The 18,132-nt window shown below is 36.7% G+C and overlaps 1 protein-coding gene across 4 annotated transcripts in view; it reads right to left on the reverse strand.

Moving 5' to 3' along the window:
* Positions 1–18,132, reverse strand: part of NELL2 (neural EGFL like 2) — a 288,111-nt gene that overhangs the window by 155,205 nt on the left and 114,774 nt on the right. For all 4 annotated transcript variants that reach the window (XM_064491793.1, XM_031462719.2, XM_064491792.1 and 1 more), the window contains exons 11-13: positions 10,854–10,945; positions 7,154–7,256; positions 1,725–1,853 (exon numbers count right to left, since the gene is read on the reverse strand). In XM_064491793.1, coding sequence (XP_064347863.1) covers positions 1,725–1,853; positions 7,154–7,256; positions 10,854–10,945 — 324 coding nt within the window. The remainder of the gene's footprint in view (positions 1–1,724; positions 1,854–7,153; positions 7,257–10,853; positions 10,946–18,132) is intronic.

Below are 18,132 nucleotides of genomic sequence, written 5' to 3' on the forward strand. Positions count from 1 at the left end.
CGTCTGCTCCACCACACTATCTTCCTTCCTGTTTCCAGAACATCAAAGCTAGTTACCATTTAGGGTCTTTCTACCTGTTATTCTTTCTAGTTGGAATGCTCTGTTCCAGATCCTTCCATGCTATTTCCTTACCATCAAGTCTCAAGTCAACTGTCAATACCCTCCCAACCTCAGCCCCAGAGGCTTTCCCTGATCGTCTCATTTAAATTAATCTCCAGTTAGTCTCTATCACATCATCTTGTTTCATTTTCCCTTATTATTAATTGCAAACTTAAATTACCTTCTCTGCTTCTAAGTTACCCATTTATTCTGTCTTCTCCCTAGAACATAAGCTCCTGAGCACAGGAACCTTATCAACCTTATTCACCATTTACTACCCAGTGCCTAGAAATGTGCTTGGTACACAGTAGGTGCTCACTAAATATTTATTACAAGAGTAAATATACTTAACAACTACAAAAAAAGCAGCAGCTCAAAATATAAATAATGACCATAAAATAAAGGTTCAAAAAGAGGTATCATGAATTTATATCGTGATTTCATATTATACATATCAACAATATCAGTGGAATTTATTATATATTAGAGATCTCAAATAATAGTGAAAATACATTATCTTACTGAGTAAGTTTAAGTTCATTTCTAATATAAAACCTTTCAAAATGAGGAGTTTTTAATAAATCTGCATGATGAATGGGGAAGGGAAGCCATATGTCTTTCCTTTGGCAAAAATGGAATAGTCTCTTTAGGACTGCATCAGAAGCACTTAAAGAATACACTGCGACAAAAGTCAATTTAAAAAATGACTATCAATTTTCAAAGCAGAGAAAATGTATTGAGAGCTAAGGGAAACAATAGAAATTGTTTTCCCAAGGACCAATAAATCATCATGTAGCCAAACACAATCTCCGAGAACTGATAGCACATTCTTGACATTTGGAAAGGGTAAGTCTAGAGCCATCCAAGTGCCTAAATACCACCATATCAGTGTTCTTGCTTGCAAGACCCACTAGCTAGTCAACAATTAATGAGAATTACTCAAATCTGTGCCTCAAGGAAATTATAAATCACTACATTTCATGGACTTCTAGGGTCTTCATGAATAGTCGAAACCACAGTATTTGTGAATGCCAGGGGCCTCCTCGGTGTACTGAGATGGTTTCAACGAGACAATAAACTATCTTGGATATTCGTTTAGATTTTTTTAAATGACTAGGAAACTATTTATTCCATTGAAGCTATTTTCTGTATACCACAGAACGTGAATACAAACACTGAGATTACTGACAGTAGCAAACAAAAATATCAGTGGGCACTTTACCTTCCTGTTAATTAACTGTCTTTGTTATACAACACTGTCTACAAACAGACAAAAATTTTTGTTTTACAGCAAAATCTGACTACAACTCTAACTGCAAGCCACAGTAATCATGTCAACATGTGAACTATCTGGAATATCTAATTATGAAAATGGCAATTTCACAGCGGAAGTATTGTCCTAATTCAAGAAACCAGCCACATTAGCTTATTAGTCTGACATATAGCAGATAGCTGGAAAACTTTAATTTGAAAGATAATTATTTTTAGCTGATTAATATGCTTCAAATTAAATTCACTGCTTTTAATGGGCCCATCAACCTGACAACCTGGGAAATTAATAAATTTTGCACGCAGCAATCCTAGGAAATTGATACAGCCAAGCTCCACATCATTACAAGGATTACCTTCACAGTAGGCATTGTCCTCTCGAAGAGCCCGAAAACCGTCTCGACAGCTACAAACGGCCCTGTCGTTCAGATTTCTGCAGACAGAATTCTCCATACAGTTATGCTTTTCGGAACAAAAGTCATAACCTACAAGAAAAAAGAAACTTCTTATGATAAATGAAATTATGACAGAGTAAATAAACTTTGTCTCCTAATATCTTCCTTTGATTTAGAATCTGTATTTCCTTAAATGATTTGTTAAGTTGGTCTCTTCATCCAGTGTTTATAGAACCACATGCTATGTGCGCAAAAAAGGTGTTTTTATGTGTTTAACTCAATTAATTCCTACCTGAGGTTAATTTTATGTCTCCTTTGTTTCTGACAAATGCTATCTTTAGTCTCTAATATTCTAATTAGTCCTCCAAATACTTGAAACAAAGAAAGATTCTTGGAGTCCAAAATGAAGATTTACAATATAGAAGATAATGCACTGAGGAAGGAAACTGATCTGAGAGTTAGTGATTGAACACTGTCAATAACAACGAGTAATACAGACCAGTGAGATGTGCACATTGTGTATTTGAGAAATGACAGACAGCCTGGCATCCCTAAAAAACAAAATTTTCAATGTGTTAAAAAAACAAAAAAAGGAAAATTACAACTTTAATTTTCTCTGGAAATCTGCAAGGCAAAGTATGTTCACTCAAAAGAAAACTTTTGTGAATTACAAAGATTTCACAGATTCTAAAGTCTTTCTGAGAGGAAAGAAAATGGAACATTTTACAAAGATTCACACCAATCATGTGTAATCTCTCAAGATCTCTTTTTTCCTGGGTGAATCCCTTGTTCAAAGGTCATCTAAAACACTGAAATGAAAAGCTTGAACACTGGAATCCATATTTAATGGAAGTTATGTCATTATACATCATTCAAACAATTTTCAAATTGCCTGATGCATAAATTTTCTATCTAGTTTTACATTGCCTAATGAATTACTATTTCACTATGTAAAAAAGAAGTCTAGGAGAATACATTTCTTATAGCTCAAAATAAATTCATCTATCTGCAGCCAAGAAAAGATTTTTACTTGAGCAAATCATGAAGATGGAAGTTCTACATTGTCTCATCTTATTTGTTATCAAATTACCGTAGAATGACTTGATTCAACAAAAGGGCCAACTAAACTGTATCGCAGCCGTAGGTATACTCTGGTACAGCACAGTGGTTGGTGTCCATTCCAATTGGTTTGTGCCCATAATTAGTATGTTGATCATCACCCCAGAGTTAAAACATACGTCTCATGAAATACAACTACAATATATAGTCAAATATTGTTTGTATAACTTAATAAAGCCTTAGGAAGGGTGAGGCTCTCAAAATACGGTGATGGCATAAAAAAGGAGAGAAAAAAATCAAAAGAATTAGTGATTTCTACAAAAATAAAATAAAATAGAAGCATATGAAGACCAGAAAAATACGTAGTTAATAACAGCATTTAAATCACTTGACAACTTAACGTTTCATGGCGAGATTCTTCAAAGTCTATATTCTCATGATTAAGGCTGAAAATTTAGAAGTAAAAAGCTCATTCTTAAGAAGATGAAAAGTTAAAAATGTTTTCCCCTAGGGTCTTTTTATTTTCTTCTTCTTTAAGTAGCTTAATTGAGACTGTATTTCTTAAAATGTATTCCAGTGTCTTTTTACAACGCCTGAGGGGGAAAAATTTCAGCTAAAAAGTTGCCTTCATTCTCTATCTCAATAGCTCAGCACATCATCAACCTAAAATGAAAAGGCTCCAAAAAATCACTTTATATTTATTGTAAATTAAAACACAATTACTAAAAATATTGGCCCACGCCTTAAGATACACCAAGAATTAAGAGGCCATGTATCAACACAGCACTAAATTTGTATAATTTCACTTGTAATATTTCAAGCAACTTTCAGAGGGCAGTGACTGAGAACAGGTACTGTTTCTGATGTGTTTTTTTCTTTCATAAGTTTGTAATTTTCAAAGCTCTCTTTCAACTTTTCACTTCACTGCATTTTCTCTTCTCCCATCACAGATCACCCAATCCATGATCACTGTCTACGCCATATGCCACCTCTATGACGATCACTTCCAGTTCTGCTCAGGTAATGGTACGACCCCTTCATTTTAGCATCAAGTATTATGCACACACTCAGCATGCAGTGTTTAATTGCTGTAAGAATTTTCCAACTATAAGATAATAATGTGATTCTACTTTTCATTGTTTTAGGTTCAGTTGGGGAGTACTTTACTTTTAATCAGATGCAGGTTTTTAATTAATCCAGAGACTTGAACATTGAGAATTCTGCCAAAATTCTAATTTACTCTTAACAATGTCAGATAGCTATTTTGATCTATTCTCTCAACAAATAAGTCGATTGAATCTATTGGTTGTTTCACTACTTAGATACAAAAATACCAGGGTCAAAAGGCTCACTACCGATGGGTAGAAAATTCAGACTCAATTAAAGGGACATGTTTCCAATCTACAGGGAATAACTTCAAAAAAATCAGAGCATGCGTTGGCAATCAACCACAGTCCTATTGCCTTCATAGCTGCATTTCTATTCATCTGTGCTTGGTTTCTGGAGTTGAAAGACCCAGATTTACATCTGATCTCCACCACTTACTGGCTGTGTAAATTGCTAGCTGTGTAAGCTAATTAACCTTTCTACACCTTTAGTTTTCTCACCTGTAAAATTAGGATAATATCTACCTCGCAAAAATGTAAGGTTCAAATGAGATCATCTTTGTAAAAGCATAATAGTATAGTATTCATTAATAATTAAAGCAATTAGAGTATTACTAATAAGCCATAAACCAAACATGTTGAGATACCTGTCATAAGAGAAAATTCATATATTACAGATGCATAGATCAATGATCTAACACAATCTACCCTTTCTTTTTTGTTTCCTCCTTTGGATTTTAACCAGAAGGATACCAAGTTTTCTATTCCTTTTGTAGGCTTTTCAAATTTACATGAAGTTCTGTGTCTTTTATTAGCGTACTAGATCTTTCTGTAAAAAAGCAATATGCATTTCTGTATGACTGACTAAGCAGGGAAGGTGGATACCAAACATTATGAGTAAGAACAATATAAATGAAGGGCATACATAACAACCAGGAGAAAGAGTACAACAATTTTGAGGTGGATATTTGTTGGTTTGTCTCCTTTTTGTGAAAACAAAACAAAATAAAGAACCTAGTCATACTTCGGGTGAACCATTCACCCCTACTGTCAGCCTAGGTGCTTAAAGGAAAATGGATTCTATTGCTCACAGATTAAGGTCACACCGATCAATGCATCCCATTGGCCTGGACACAATCATTTCTTCAGTCCTGAGCGTATGATCCAGTTTGGGCTCATGCAGATGACTGAAACTCAATACTGGGACTTTTGTTCAACTCATGACCATACTGAACTTTCTCTTCCACCTACTTGAGTATCACAATAACGTGAGTGTAAGAATGTCAGGGGTCTACCTGAGAACACACAGAGCCTGAAAAGAAAGCCACCTCAGAGAAGACAAATGAAGAGATTCATCTAAGCAAAGGGGCAAGATTTCAGATCTGAATCAAGTGGCTTCCTGGGGCCGCGTGTTCCATTTGTGACTTAAGTCAGCTGAACTGGGTGTTCTATCACTTGTGCCTAAAAGGACACTAACTCATATCGGTATTGTTTGCGAGCTGATGGATAATTCTGATTTTTCCCCAAGTGTAGTTCCCATGCATGGAGAAACATTAAAAAAGAAAAAAAGCTTTTCACAGAGCTGAGATTTTAGAACTCTTAATTGAATGAATGGAAAAAGGAGCTAAAAAGGAAATGAAAAAGCTGCACCACCCTCCTCAAAACTGGGGGGGGGGTGTCTTATGTCCTCCTGTTAATAGATTAGGTTAAAAGAAGACAAAATGAAATAAGTATGTGTTTTTAAAATTTCTTTTTCTTATTTTTTCTATTTAAGCTTGATTTTGCACCAATAAAGATACTAGTAACAAGGGCTAGGAGCTCATTTAGGGTAATTTGTTATATAGTAACAATGACATGAGCTATGAGCCCCAACTATACCCCAGGTGTCATACTAGGTATTAAGAATACAGAGATGAATGTAAAGACCCACCCCTGTCCTCAAGGTGCATGGTCCAAGGAAGGGGGTAGGTTCACAAATATATAATTTCATGATAATTCAGGAAGGCACATATAATTTCATGGTTGGCAGGATCATAAAAGGTTCCATAAAATCAATCCTTCAGTTTAATACTTGAATCTATAACAAACTACCAAGTTTAAGAACCTTTCATGATGCGCAACTCACTGCCTCCTGGACAGCCCACTACATTTCTGAATACTTGAAATTTTACTGTTTTCTTATATTGAACTAAAAATCTAAGTCCCCTCTACTTATTGGTTGTAGGCCTGTCATCACAGACGCAACACAGAACAAGCGAGGCATATCTGATGGCCTCTCTCTTCTCAGTAGTACAGAGGTCTATGAGTGAAGGAGACTGGAATTGAGAAGAGAGGGATGTGAAGTAGTCAGATGGGAATTATGCTAAGTCAATTATAAAAGCAAACTGAAATGCCCATCGACAGATGATTGAATAAAGTTGTGGTGTAGATATACAATGGAATACTACTCAGCCATAAAAAAGAATGAATCAATGCCATTTGCAGCAAAATGGATGGAACTGGAGATCGTCATACTAAGTGAAGTAAGACAAAAAGAGAAAGACAAATACCATATGATATCACTTACATGTGGAATCTAAAAAGAAATCTAAAAAGAAAAAAGACACAAATGAACTTATTTACAAAACAGAGACAGACTCACAGACATAGAAAACAAACCTATGGTTACCAGGGGGGAAAGGGGTAGAGTGGAAAGATAAATTGGGAGTTTGGGATTTGCAGATACTAACTACTATATATAAAATAGATAAACAATAAGGTCCCACTGTATAACACAGGGAACTATATTCAAAACCTTGTAGTAGTCTATAATGAAAAAGAATCTGAAAAGGAATATATACATATATATATAACTGAATCATTATGCTGTACACCAGAAATTAATACAACATTGTAAGTCGACTATACTTTACTTAAAAAAAAAAACTGAAGAGAAAAGAAAAGCAAATCCCCACCCCTAAAAAAACTAATCAAATATTTCAGCCCTATTGTGTACATATTTTCGCCAGTGTCATGCTCACTCAGAACCAGGACACAGAAGTTTTTAGAGGTCCCGGAACTTGAGTCAGATAGAAGAAACCCAGCAGAAATTCATGAGAGCATCTAGATTTCAATTCGACAGTCTTTGGAAATAACTTGCTCATAAAAATTTCTATTTCATGTCAGTTGAACTACCCTCCTAGAATGACTCATGCACAGAAATCTTACTTTACTAAAAAGTCTTACCTTTACAAACTTTGCAACAGCTATGAGACAAGGTAATCTGATGAGACTCTGGACAGTCCAAAGTGGGACAGCCTGAACTCTCCACCAGCTTCATGGTCTGCTCCTGTTAGACAACAGAAAATAAACGCTTCAAACTTAATTAGGACTGGCTAAGAAGTTTCCAGATCCAGCATCTGAAAATCTCTTTTAATATGAGAGTAAAATTTTCATCCTGAGAACCTCTGTGCAGGTCACAGGTTCACTTGCAAAATGACATAAATCACAACTGGAAAGCCATTTTAAAACTGACAAGCCAGCTCTGGGAATGGGAGCAAACCACACTGCAGCCATAGTTTCAATCTGCCAAACATCAGGGTGATCCTGAAAGATTCAGTTAGTTTACAACATATTTGCACATCCAGATGACAATTGTGGCAAAGATAGGGCTTGAATTCGATCAACGGCTCACTTTGGAAAAAAACAATAAACAAAAACTGAACTTTTAAAACACTTTCATTTTAAAGTTTCCTAAGCTGTTATGAACAGATTCTCGCAAATGAGTCCAGTAAGGAATACTGGGGGGGGGGGGGGTCTCTCACAGAACTATAAGGAAAATGAGGACTGTATTCACATCTCTTTTGTGCATGAGTGTCTAGTGTATTTTCTAGCACATAGTTAGCATTCAAAGAATTTCCTGAATGAATGAATAAATCAGTGTAAAATGATTATAGTTCTAGCAGCCAAAGTAGATTAAATCCTACTCAAGGAGAAAACAAAACACAGAACACTGCTGATAAACGGAGTAGCGTGGCCCTCAAAGCATGTGACCTCTTACTGTCCACCTTCAATCTCTCAAGAACAAGGGATGCTTACCAGTGCATAAGTAATAAAAATGAAACCCATCGGAACTTGAAGGTTTCCATTTTAATAACTGTGAATGAAAAATATTGCCGGCCATATCAGTGAACAAAGAATGCTGAGGCCTTTAAGTCATCAGCCACTACCTCTGCCCCAGAGAGTGAGCTCCCAATGCAGACAAGCAGGCAGCCTGGCCTCTGCAGCCACCCACAACAGTGGCCCCCTGAGGGAACTCAGGATGGGAAAAGCCGCATACTGGCCCTCCTTAGCTAAGGTGCTTACAAAAGGAATGATTTCAATGAGCCCAGACCTTTGTACCTTCCCATACATAAAAGAGCGCTAAATTCCTTAACCTGAGATATATGGTTTTCTTTAATTAACAGTAATCTTTTGATTTTTCTGACTACTTGCTCTCTGTTGCAAAAACTCCTATATACCCTGGCCCCTCCCCTACCGCTTTGGAGCAGTCTAGAGCCATCTGAGAGGCCGCCTCCTGGGCTGGAGTCCTCAGGCGCTGTAAGTACTGCTTTTACTAAAGAAACACTCATTTCAATATCCCCCTCTTCCTGGCTTGTCTATGGAAAGGACCTTTTCCAAATCACCATAATCTCTTATCAAGAAAATGTCAGGAGATATATATACAGTGGAGTCAAATGCTATTTTTCCTTTGGTTGGATGATAATTTTCATTCTGATAATCCTACTTTGAGGACCACAGTGCTTTGAAATGTTACTATTAAACTCACAGACCTCGCCCCCTACCCCCAGGACACATGTTCAAGACCACAAAACTGACAATAAAGAAACAAAGAAGGACTGGAATTGACAGCCCAGAAGACGGAAGCCTGAGAAAGCTGTCAATTATGTAAAGGTGTAAATACAGAAGCTCAGGGGCCTGAAGGGAGAAGAAACAATGGGAATCCTTAATGTCAAGAATGCAGCTGAGAACTACACAAGAATATGGAAATCCAATATTGCTGTGAAGTAGAATCCATAGCCACTAACTACATGTAGCTCTTGACCCCTGTAAATACAAAATACAGGCAAAATTTTGATGACTTATTATAATAAAAGAATGTAAAATATTTCATTAAGAATTTTATATTGATTTCATGTTGAAATGATAATATTATGGATAAATGGGGTTGAATATATAAAATTTAGCCCAATAAAAATCATGTGTGTGGTTTGCATCATACTTCTACTGCATAGCACAGCATTAGAGGGTAGGAAATGGTACCTTTCGCCTGAGTAAATAAAAGGTAACGTTCAATCACTCACCCAATATTTACTAAGTACCTGCACAGTTGACTATATGCAGACTTCTCACTAACCCAGTTTAAAATAAAATCACTTTATAGGTATCTTAACATCAAATAGGCAAATATCCAAATAAATTTCCCAATCATAATTATCAGTATTATGGAATACACTAGCCAAATGAAAAGAACACACATACACACACTAAGGGGAGAATCTTCAAATGCTCTCATGATTTTTAAACTCAGGGCTGATATTTCAAAGTTAGAGTTTACTTAGGAACCAACTGACAAAAGTTTTCCACCTTCCTTGCAGTGACTTTTCTCTGATTTCCTTCGTGTTACTGTATCTCACTCCAAGTCTTCCAATCCTTATATCTACAGTGGGACCTACTCCCACTCATAACAGCATGGGTGAAGGGATGCAGAGAGAGAAAAAGCCATCGTGAAATACAGCTTCAGCAATTCGTGTTATCGTTCCTGTGCCTCAGTAACCTTATCCTTAAGATGGCAACCTACATGGTGGGAGAGCTGATTTAAAGCCCAAAGCAGCAGCTAGAATACCTTATAATGGGCATGAAGAAATCAGAGCTTTCATGTTCGAGAAATCAAATCTGTCACAGTTTTGTCTCTTTACCTCCCCTCCTAGCTTATCCCAAATGTCTTCCAATTGAAGATGCATGCTGTATGTAGCTGGCTTTTTTCAGATTCAATTTATCTTGGCAAAATTCTGAGGATCTTACTTTCCCCAACACTTAACAATCATATGAATGCTCATGATTTATTGACAGCAGAGTCAATCACTTCTATTAATTTTCTACATAACCTATACATACAAAAATGTCCCCCTAAAGCATGTACAGAAGGTATTTAAAGAAGAAAATTAAGGATCAAATGTAAATGAACCCTAAAGCAAAAGCTTTATATATATAAACAGCTTCCTTCAGATAAAATATGGCTTGAAATATAACATCATGGTCAAGGAATACAAAATTATACTTTATGAAAGGTAAATGTGAAAAGTGTTATGAAACATATTTAGCTTTTCAACTAGCAGGTCAAGAAACAGAGTTAAAATGAATTACATTTGCTTCACAAGCAAACTTCAAGAGACCATGGTAGTACAGTTATAAAGCATTCCCCTTCAAATCATTTAAAAGATCCCTCCCAAAGGGATTAAGATCAATATCAGTCTCATCTCCATCCAATAGCTTATTTTTTTTATGTTTTGTCTTTAATTGGACTGAGTGATATTTATCACCAGTCAAAACCAAGACAGACAACAGATTGAGTCTACCTTTATCTGCATTTTCTTCAAAACAGCAAACAAGGAGCCAATTTGTATTTGGAAAATAAAAGACTACTTCATAAAACTTTAACTTGGTAAAAGAGCATTTTTATTTGTTGGGGAAATGACTTTACAACCACTAATTTACATGATTGCAAAAATAATTTCTATACCTTTGAACTATAATCAATATCTTAGACTTGCTCTTTGCCTTAGAACTTTTAAAGGCATCACAATGGTGAGATTTTAAAGAAACATTAGTTACTGCGTTTATAGACAGGAAAGAATTTAGAAAGATGCATGAAAAGCGCTCTTACCTTGCACTCATACAGAACACATACACCGGAAGAGGAATAGACTGTGTTTCTTTCTCCTTCAAAGTAGGTTCGTCCTTGAAACTGGCATATAGCTTTGGAATAAAAAAATACATATGTTTATTTTTTAAGATTTTACATTAGGAAAAATAGCTTACAGGCATTCAGATCTTCTTGCAACAATATTTCACATGTTCTTATGCCTTTTCAATGTGTTTGAGTAACTATAAGCCTAAATTCAATCTAGTATATGGCACATGTAGGCTTAAGTCATTTTCATGCCTGTTAAGTTCAGAGAGTTAAAATAAGGTACAAAAAGGATGGGGGGGGGCAATGGTAAGTCAGAATTAAACTCTGAAAAAAGGAGTGCCAATAAACAGACTCTAAGCCAATTACTTGCCTGCGGGATGAGGTCTCATTTAAGGGTAGCTTAAGCAGGTGCTCAGGGCAGCTACAAATCAGGGCAATGCAAATATGAAACAAGTTCATTTTTTAAATACCATTACAGAATTTTAAAACAGAAACTTAGAAAGAAACTACTTTAATTTTAGTACGTATGTGTAGACTTTATGTTTCACGGGTTGGTATTATTTTACTTGTAAGTACACGTGTGTTTGGGTGCCCTGTTTAGGATATTGAAAAGTCTTGATGTGCGCCTTTAAATAAACTTTTAAAACAGAACTTCAGATTCGATAGGGGAAACATTTTTAATTAGCAAAAATGCGTGGAAAGTATCAAAATTTTTTGAGACATCCGAAATATTTACAATCCACACAAACATTTAGCCAATGGAAACGTTTGCTTGCTTTGAAGAGAATGTTACATACTTAGCCATGTGGACTATTCACCTAAATAGAGACAGGTTTACCCTAAAGTGGAGCTTAACCTTCAGTACCCTTCTCTGGTTTAGAATCCTTCTAAGACTCTGAAACAACTTTTGTTTTCATGAATTTGTATTGTTTTTCTTTCAAAGGGTACTCGATATTGTAGATGCTTTGGAGTTCCACACTACCTAGGTCAACCCAAGCTAATTACTTCAAAAGACCAGAGGAAGTGATCAGCCAATAGGAAAGGACTCAGTCTGTTAGCCCTACTTATTAAATCCAATTTTCAATTTTAACCACATGGATTTGACAAAATGGGTGAGTACATTTCCTTTTAACTCCACTGTGTGAGTTAAAGTCCCTCCTCAGAATTTACATATCCCATTATCTTTAAAATTTTATAATGAATTAGACATACTTCTATTAATAATATTGAATCTATATCGTACAAATATTCATATTTAACCCAACTTTCATCTTTGCTGAAAAGTTAACTATTTAAAAGGTGCACATTTAAATAATGGAAAGCATGCATATTTTTAAAATACCATCTTCAACTGATCTCCTTACTCAGCTTTTATTATCAAATTTTACTCCATAATATATATTACTGGCAAATTGATTTTAAAGTTTTGGAGCTTGCTGGAAGCAAATACAACTTACTGGCATAAATTATATTAGTTAAAAACTGGCTGAAGCTTGCTCACTCATGAATATTCAAAATGAAACTACAGATTGTCAGTTGCATACTATCTATCATATTATGAATTAAAATAGCATGCGCATTTACTTAATGAACCTGATTGTAAAATATATCTCTCCAACATGTAATTCTAAAGAGTGTGCCTTTTTTTCTTATGAGATTCAGTGACCTCACAATACCAGGATCTGGCGCATTGTGTGTTCAATTATACTTAATAAGTACCACATTTTATAAGATAAGGAGAATAAATAAAACCTTCTTACTTCTATTCAGCACCTGCCAGTCAAAGGTTCCTCTATCTATTATATTATACAACTTGATAACTGCAGCCTATTCAAGTTCAAGGGTATGTTGAAGGAAAAAACTGATGCCCCAAGTCTTTTTCTTAGAACAGAAGGAAAAGAAAACACCGAAAAAAACACAAGGATAAATTCTTCTTATACAAAGTCTGATGATAATTTAATATTCAAGCGGAGCAGATGGACCTTCTGTTTGAAACTCTTAATTCAAAAGACTCAAATAGGCAACTTGTGAGACAATAGGGCACCAAATGGAGCTTGGCAAAGGGAGAAACACAAAAGCGAATGAGATCACAATGGGTTCGTTTCCTTTCAAGCAATGAGCACAAACAGGGTGAATCTGGCTTCAAGAGAACTCAGAGTGAGTGATATTTGTCTCTTTTTTTTTTTGATCAGTTGCTGTGGCTCTCCATAATTCTATACCTAGTAATGTCAACAGGGTATGACTTCCCTAGGCTCTTTAGGGTAAAAGTGTTAAGAAACTCAGAAATCTACACTCATTCCTAAAAATATACTACAAAGAATCCTGAAAATACCATTAGGATGGCTCTGGGACAAAGGAGTAGATTGCAGGAATAAAAGTCATATTAATTTATTAATACATTTAACAAGCATGTACTGAGCTCCTACTACATGCCTGGTAGTCTGCCAGGTACTAGAAATCAAAGAAGAAAGAAATATGATTCATCCCCTCACTACTGAGTAAGGAAGACAGACTCGTACACAACTAACTATAATAAATGCCAAGCTAAAGTGCTATAATTAAGAAATTCATGTTACATGTAAACACAGGAGACTGAGTGGTAAAATGGGAGGAGACGACTGGATCAAGGCTGAGGGAACAAACAAGGGCTCGAGAAGGACCCAGGCTCTGGCAACGACAAGTCACCACCACCTAGGGCTAAGGGACAAGGAGAGGAAATGGTTTTACTGGAGCCCAAGTTGAACTAAAGCTCTGAAGGCGGGACAGCCTGGTGGGAGCTGAAATCATGAGAAACACAGGTACTGCCAGAAACCCAGCCCAGTGCAGGGAAGGGGCAGGGAACAAACATGGCCAACTCTCTCTCCTCCAGCTTTCCAATTTCCTGCCAGGGCCTCCCATGGGCAAACCCTCCCCAAAGCCAGCTGGCAAGAGAGCGGGGCGATGCGGTCTGCAGAAGTCCAGCTCCTGGGGCACAGAGCCAGGCAGAGAAGGAGAGAGAATGGAACTGGGAACACGGGCTGCCCAGGAAGAAAAACCAACACCCAGCACACGTGGCTCTCTTATTAATTCAATTTAAACCACAAAGAGGAACAGTTTACAAGGATAGGTTGACTAGAAAGGCATGAGAGAGTAGAACACAGAACAGATAAATTCTGAAGAGGGAAAATAGAGGATTTTTTTTTTTAATTCAGATCTGTTTGAAGGAAAAGTCCAGGTAACTTATCAAAATGAGGTCCCTAGGCAAGCAGAAGGCAAGACGAAGGAACTGAGCCCTGGGCTGCTCAAGTGTCAGAACAGAGGAGAGGAATTAGATTAGGCATCGGCCCCAATTTTAACCAAGGCCAGTCCCTGCAGGTTCCAGAAACCAAGCCTCAAAGATAGTAATACTCACTGTGGCTACTACATTGACTGCAAGAAAGTCTCTAGAATTCCCTAACTGAATCGTACCTGCCTGTTTACCCTTTCCCAGCAGGGTGTAAAGTAAAAGAAATCACTTCCTCAACAAAACAATAAAGGAAAAATCACTCTGCTGTATTGACTTCTTCTTTAGCTGAATTGCATTCATGTGTTCATAGTCAGAGACTTCATCTCTTTCCTAGTTTTGGGGTGTGTGTGTGTGTGTGTGTGTGTGTGTGTGTGCGCGCGCGCACGTGCTGGTGTGTGTATACACAGTATTAAATTTCTTATGCTATAACTCTGAATTCCTATGTCCAAATCATTTACTGACTTAAAGCAGAATTATGGCCACAAGGCTGCTTTTTCAAAGATCTATGTTAAGTGATTTACTGAGTATATAACATGTTTATGTTCTAAGATGTGAAGTTTCTAGGGAGATGGTATTCATTCACACAGTCTTAGCGCTTTGCAGTCTAAGAAGCTAGGCCCCCATGAAGTCAGACTCACCCACAGCACTGTGGCTACTCTTAAGTTATTAATATCAACCAATGTCAAATGCATATTTACTATGACTCTGGTATACGCTGGTACCAGGGGGTACCATTCACATCATGTGAATTATGTCACTCAGAGTCATCCAGTGAACAGCCTATTCAGCCATAGGTAGGGACATTAATTAGAACTCAGAGAAAATTCAATAGGATGTTATTACAATTGGTATATATGTTTCACCAAGGCTATGGATTACTAATTACACAGTTACTAGCACCATAATTATGAGAGAATGTGCAAAAGCAATTAATATGAATTATTTTCGTGTCACTACCCCCCCCCCCGCCATTTTAACAATTAACAAGAAATAGGAAGACAGGAAATGCAACAGAGGCAAATCTGAAAGTCATCAGTTGTAAAAAAAAAAAAAAAAAAAAAAAGGTGAAAAGGAATTTACAGAACAGACTGAGAAATGGATAAGCAAAAGAAGCCAGTAAAACTCTAAAAGCCCTAAATTACACACTAAAATCCCGATTTACTGGTCATTAATGCAGAAATAGAAAATGCAGATGCCTCTAATGAGATTTAAAACAACTTCTGCAAACCCTTCTCGAAAGAATTATTCAAATCTATCTAACAATATTTTAGAATATAAAAGCAAAAAGACATAGATTTCACTTCTAAACATTTCCACATCCACTGGATATTTAGCTTTTCCTTTTTATTACTGGATTGAAAATACATGAGTCTAGTCTTTCCCAACTGGTATCAACACCTTTTAAAATGATACAGCATAAAATTAAAAGTTATGGATGCCAAGAAGAAAGCCAGTAAGATTCACTTAGGTGAGAAATGAAACTTATGGTTTCTTTAAAATTCTCTCTGAAAACACCAGGTATGGGTGATCTTTAGATTGTTTAAGCTCTCTGTTAAGGGCAGAGCTGTATACAGCAGTGGTTTTTATGTGATGTTTTTTGAAATCTTGATTTCTTATGGGAGGGCTCTTAGAAACCCAATGTACAATGTCAGTTATTTCATTTTGAGCCAACACGATAGTTATTTGTCAGTGATACACAAATCAAAGCTGTTGGATGAGAACATATCTCACTAACTGTAATTATATATACTGATGGTTTTATTATCCATTTTTAAAAAGAATGTTCAATAAATGCATTCATGAGGCAGGCTAAGATTCCGTGGAGTCAAACAAACAAACAAAAACATCTCAAAGTGTTTCAATATTCTTTAAAGACTCCAATCAGCCACACTGCATTTATCCAGCCCACAGCCATTTTTTGAAATCTGCACTCACTCAGAGTCAGTTCTTAACAATATGGTTGTAATAAACGATTTGAGCACTAAGTGCTATAAATTAATTTCTCCCTCTTCTACAATGCTTAAATCTCTATTAGAGCACTGAATCCATTTTTCCTTTCCTCTAGTTACTTGTATTCTTTTTTCATCTTTCCAACATGAGACAGGGACAGTGAGTGTCTTATATGTCTTTGAATCTTGTATTCAGCACCCAGCACTGGCCATGGGTAATTAACTCTAAAGGCTTGTTGAATTTGTTTTGTAAGTTCTCTTCCAGCTTCCTGTTTGACGAAAAGCCAGGGGGAAAAAAAAAAAAAAAAGACAACTGTCCCTCTCTAATCTTCACGTTTTCCATTTGACCTTATCCTTTGATTTTGCCTCTTATAGTAAAGGTCCTATATATCGGGTCTCACCGAAATAGTTGGCCCTTGCTGTAAAATGGCAGCTTAGTTTCCACTTGAGTAGAGCTGGAACCTGGAAATGGGAGCAGGTTTGTCTATCGGTTAATGAAAAAGTCTCTGGCTACTGTCCGAGCAGTAACTTATCAACATGAATAATACAAGGCAACACATACAATGAAAGTCCACTTGGACAATCTGTTGGTAAAATTTTCCCTTCCTCTACATAAAACCAATTTCTATGAGTCAATGCTTTTTAAATGATCGAAATTTCAGAGTGTTTAAGTAATTCCCAAATTCATTAATTATACATGATTGTTTCCTTTAACCAAATTTCATTAATTGTTGGGGAACTTCGTTGTTTGCAAAACTAATATTAGAGTTGAGGAAATGAGATCCTGAGAGCAGATGTGCAATCCTCCCCTCCCAGTCTATAAATATCAGGTCCTTGGGCTTCCAAAGGACCAAAGAGGGCTTCTCCTAGGGGGCCTTAATTTAGGTCAGTAGCCTATTCTTCCACAAAGAGAACAGGCCCTGAAACACCATAAATCTAGCAGGAGAGAGGGGTTAGGAGGCAAAGGAGGCTAAAAATAACTTCCAGAATAGAACAAACGCAAAAATTCTAACATCCTCTCCAGATCAGCCTTTGAGTTAGAGGGCTAGGTACTGGGAAAACAAGAACTGGATATTTAGAAGATCACAGCAAAAAGGCCACGTCTATAATTGGAAGGAAGAATGTCGTGCTTTTGCCCCTAATTTAATTTTACCCATTTAAGATATATCCTGAAATTCTTTTCATTTAACTACCTTTCCATCACTGGCCTTATTTTTGATCCTAGCTTACATACGATAGGATCGATTCTTTAAAACTAATAATGTAATCAATTCATTTAATCTCCTGGGAATAAGAAAAATGAGCACGATGAAGATTTGGAGAAAAATACAGCATTCGTGGCAATATAAAGACAAGCCTATAGATGACTCTGACTGCCTATCTCAACAATTAACTGAGATTACTCCATTTCCCTTTAAAACTTTCATGGCTGATCAGAATTTTTGGATTTTTTTTTTTTCTTTTTTGGTGTGTGTGTGGTGGGGGTACACTGGGTCTACCAGAAGGCAGGCACTCTGAATAAAAGCAACTTTTATTTTTGTTACCAAGGCTGATGCCCCAGGATCATACCCCTACCCCTCCCTCAAATAGAAACCAATTACTCTAATCTAAGTTTCTAATCTAAAGAGAAGAAACAAGAACTGGTTAGAATCAACTGAGCCCAAGATGGCAGAGTATTTGACTTCCAGTGGACAGTAAGCCTCACTATATGCTCATTGTAATACATTAGCATGCTAAGTGACACACCCACCAGCTCATGACAATTGAACATTGCCATGACAACAACCAGAAAGAAAAGCCCATACAAGGACTGAAAAGCCTGTACAAGGACTGATTGGTTCCATCACACCCAGAAGGAGAACATGATGGCAGAGGCCTCTCATAAAAATCCACGTGGCCCAACCGGAGCCAAGCTGTCTCCACAGGCCATCTTGGCTGATAGTACCCAGCTCGAGTACTTCCTTCTCCCAGAGGAGTGCTTTTCTTTCCTTCTCCCTGGTCAAATCTTTTTTCTCTTTTGAGGAAAAAAAGCAACCAT

Source organism: Camelus dromedarius, chromosome 11 (assembly GCF_036321535.1).
Source record: "Camelus dromedarius isolate mCamDro1 chromosome 11, mCamDro1.pat, whole genome shotgun sequence".
NCBI lineage: Eukaryota > Metazoa > Chordata > Mammalia > Artiodactyla > Camelidae > Camelus > Camelus dromedarius.